The sequence below is a fragment of the Myotis davidii genome, unplaced genomic scaffold (assembly GCF_000327345.1).
Source record: "Myotis davidii unplaced genomic scaffold, ASM32734v1 scaffold306, whole genome shotgun sequence".
Lineage (NCBI taxonomy): Eukaryota > Metazoa > Chordata > Mammalia > Chiroptera > Vespertilionidae > Myotis > Myotis davidii.
This window is the reverse complement of record NW_006296631.1, coordinates 124089-128099: the sequence shown is the minus strand read 5'-3', so window position 1 is coordinate 128099 and position 4011 is coordinate 124089. Positions and strand designations below refer to the sequence as shown.

The 4011-nt window shown below is 62.0% G+C and overlaps 1 protein-coding gene across 1 annotated transcript in view; it reads left to right on the top strand.

The window, feature by feature from the left end:
* Nucleotides 1-628: 628 nt before the first annotated feature.
* Nucleotides 629-4011, top strand: part of MAP1S (microtubule associated protein 1S) — a gene marked incomplete at its 5' end in the record, with an annotated part of 21015 nt that continues 17632 nt past the window's right edge. Inside the window, 4 exon segments of the mRNA XM_015569577.1 lie at nt 629-734; nt 2084-2166; nt 2879-3019; nt 3615-4010. Of these exon segments, the coding sequence (XP_015425063.1) occupies nt 629-734; nt 2084-2166; nt 2879-3019; nt 3615-4010 (726 nt within the window).

The window sequence follows — 4011 nt, the reverse complement described above, 5'->3', positions numbered from 1 at the left end:
TTTCTGCAGCTCCAGGGGGAGCTGCTAATGGGGGTGTGGGCGGTGGCGGCTGCCAGTGGGATTTGGCACCAGCGGAGGTGAGTCATAGGTGCACCTGCAAGGTTCAGTTCACCTGCCGCTACTTGGCACCCTGGCCGGCGTGTGCGCCCCACCTGTGGTTGGAGGGCGTTCATCTCTCCGATGCGCAGGGCCTGGGCTCCATCGCCTGTGAAATGGGGCGGCAGCACACGCGGTTCTCATGCTTGGAGAGTGTTCCCCCGCAGGGCGCACGGTGGGGGGGAAGACTGGAGGCTCAGCTCTGCTGTCACAGGGTTGACGGTGTGTGTGTGGGGGGCGGGGGCGTGGACCCAAGGTGAGTGAGGAGGAACCAGCTTTAAGCTTGCATGGTGTCAGCACGGTGCAGAAGGATGCAATGGCGTAGAGCACCTGAGAGGGGGTGGTGCCCAGACAATGGGCACAGCTGGTGCCAAGGCCCAGAGGTGAAGATGGGCCTGGTAGTGGGAAGGAACAATGGGGGCGGGCGCAGGTGCTGGAGGGGCGGAGATGACTGAGATGAGCGAGAGGCCGGGGCCGTTGAGGTGGGGGCTGACTGACTTCCCACCTCCTCCACCGCGACCCCCCCCTCCCCCCAGGCCTCCAGTCTTGGGACATTGACCCTGGCATCTGCAGCCTGGACGAGCAGCTCAAGATCTTTGTGTCCCGGCACTCGGCCACCTTCTCCAGCATCGTGAAAGGTGAGGCTGGGGACCCTGTGTGATCGTGGGCAAGTGTTCTCTGAACGCCTCGACCACAGTGACAATACCCCCAACTCCGCTGAGCATGGAGCGGGGGTGGGTCCTGGTCCAGACGTCTCTATACCTCGGTCCTCAACAGCCCACGAGGCAGGTACTTGTGCTTCTGTTCCCATTTGACAGATGAGGCAGCTGAGGTGCGGGAGGCCGGGAGACCTCTGACGAGGGGGCTTTAGAGGAGACGCATCTGGGGCTGCTGTGCCGGGTGGAGGGAAGGGCCCAGGCAAAGGACAAGGCATTTGGACAGTGAGGGGCTGCCGGGCAGGCCTGGAGGATGGTTTGTGGGCTTCGTGTGGCAGAGAATGCGTCTGGTTCATGCCTGAGACCCCTGCACTGGGTCGGGTACATAGTGGGTACTCGGTAGCTTGGAGCCGATAAGGGAGCAGGGCCCAGGGGGAGTGGAGACGCTTGAGCAAGACCCACAGAGCCCGTGGCTCCTTGGAGGTCCTGCGGTGATTGCAGGGCAACGGCCCAGCTGCTGGCCGGGCCTGGTGTTGCCGGTAGCTTCCCCACCTCAGCCGGCCCTGCAGCCAGCCCCCTGAGTCACCTCCAGGCTGCTGTGGGAGGGGAAGGAAGTGACTCGTAGTCTCATTGTCCCGGCGGTGCTGGTGCTTCCTGACCCCTCGTGGGAAGGGGGGACTGGAAATCCTGCTGGCCCTGTGCGACCTCAGGGGCCCCTTCCCCTCTCTGTGCCTTGGTTTCCCCGCCTGAATGAGCCAATAGCCACGTGTGTGACCCTGGAGGGTCCTTGCCTCTCTCTCCTCCGGGCCGGGTGCACCATATTGGAAGCACATCTGGACTCCATGGGGCAGTTTAGGATTGGAATCCCAGAATTAACCCCACTCCTCTCATGAGGCTTCCCTGTCCGGCTCCCCCCTGCTGCCCCGCATTCCAGCCCCAATTGCCACTTCTCCATCCTCCTATAGACCTGCTTCAGGGTCCATGTTCCCGCATGGCCCTCCCTGGGCTCGGCTCCTTGTCTATAAAGTGGGGGTGACGATGGCGTCCCCCACAGCTGACAGCTGGGAATTGGGCCTCCAGCAGCGGTGGCCTTGTCCCTGCTGTTTCCAGTGGGAGGCCTGCTGAGGAAGGCTTCCTGTTCTTGCCTCACCCTGACCTGGGGCACCACCATGGAGGCCAGCTCTGCCGGGCTGGGATCCCCCGGAAACAGATCCTGAAGGGACGGACGTGTGGCTGCCTGGGGTCACACGGGGAGGCAGGTTTGGCCCTGGACAGCCTGACTCTGCGTATGTGGCCCAGCTCCAAACTCACAGGGTCCAATTCCCACTTAGGCCAGCGCAGCCTGCACCTCCGAGGGGACGCCCTGGATATCCTGGTCCTCGTGAACCCGTCAGACAAGTCCCTGTGTGACGAGGTAGGGACCCGTCAGCTCCTGGGGGCGTGGGCGGCGGGACTGACACCAGCCCCCATCCTGACCCCGTGTCCTTGACTTCATGCTGCCTGAAGTCCTCTTCCCAGCACCCAGCAGCAGGGCCCTCGCCCCCTGGAAGCCTTCCCCACCCCCATGGCTCCAGCTCTAGTTTATCCTCTCCGCATGGGTGATGATGGGAGCAGGTGGGATCAGAAAGGCTGGAGTTTGGGAGGAAGGAATGGGATAGGGAGGGTCTGGGGGCGGGGAGTGGGAAGGCAGGGCCTGATTGATGTTGGCACTTTGTGTTCCCTCTGGCTGGGCCCTAGTAGTTGTCTGAATTGATTTCGTAGTACGTCTAGCTTGTGGGTGTCTGTATCCTTCTCCCCAGTAGCTAGGAGGAGATGCACAAGATAGAGCCCAGGGCACTCCTGTAGAGACCCTCCCACAGGTTGATTCCTCTAATCAAAGATGCTCCCTCTAGGAAACAGCTAGCCCATGGCTTTGGGGCTGGACCATGGGGAGAGGTGGGCTTGAGGGAGCCCTGAAAGGGTGCAGAGAGCTTCCAGGAGGAGGTGGCACTGGAGCCAGGCTTTGTAGGATGAGCAGGAGTCTGGAGGGTGAGGGAGACATAGATTTAAGGTTGGTGGTCACCCATGGGGAGTGCTGGTTCTGTCACCGTGCAGAATAGGGCCTTAACAGTCTCCCCCTCCCTCAGCTCCGGAACCTTCTCCTAGACACTGCCCCTCACAAGCTTCTGGTGCTGGCTGGGCCCTGCCTGGAGGAGACAGGGGAGCTGCTGCTCCAGACTGGGGGCTTCTCACCCCGCCACTTCCTCCAGGTTCTGAGGGACAAAGAGGTAAGCTGCCTCCTCCCCACTTTGCCTCCCCGAGCTCTGCATCCTGGTTTGTTCCCACTGGGCTGTGTGGCCCCCATGACTTGCTGTCTGGAGCCCCATCCCCTCCTCTGGAAGAACGATGGTGACAAGTATCCCGCCTGTTGTCGGGGTGTGGTCCCATCACCCACTACAGTGTGCGGTTCAAGAGGGTGCCTGCGCATGAACAGGCATCCCGGAGGCACCAAGTGGCACCCAATTCCATTCTGGAACCCTTAGTCTGGGTGGGGCATATGAGCAAAAAAACCTCTGAAAACTGTATGTTCACATTGTAGTGAGTGATGTAACCTTGGTAAGAGAAGAACCAGTGAGAGGGCAGGGAAGACCTCCCTAGAGGGAACAGCAAGTGCAAAGGCCCTGAGGCAAGGAGAGTGAGAGGTGGGAGGGATTAGGGGAGCAGGGTGAGAAAGGACTGGGGGAGGCCTGGGTTTTGTCTTGAGGGTGACAAGTGACCCTCACAACCCCGGGGGCAGGACAGTGGTGTCCTTGCTCAGTTTTCCCAAGGTACTGGGTGTTGCCTGGCTCCAGGTGGCCCTTTAACCACTGCCCCCCTCTGCAGATCCGGGATCTCCTGGCTTCTGCACCCCCATCTGCAGACCCGCCCAAGCTCACCATCACCTGCCCTACCTTTGGCGACTGGGCCCAGCTGGCACCCGAAGTGCCCGGCCTCCAGGGCGGGCTCCGGCTGCGGCTGAACCCCCCAGTGCAGCGGCCGGCCTCCGAGGGCCTGCGTGAGTTCCTGGAGTATGTGGCCGAGTCGCTGGAGTTGCCGTCCCCGTTTGAGCTGCTGGAGCCACCAGCGTCCGTGGGCTTCCTCAGGCTCGCCCGGCCTTGCTGCTACATCTTCCCTGGCGGCCTCGGGGACGCCGCCTTCTTCGCCGTTAATGGCTTCACTATGTTGGTCAACGGCGGCTCGAACCCCAAGTCGAGCTTCTGGAAGCTGGTGCGGCACCTGG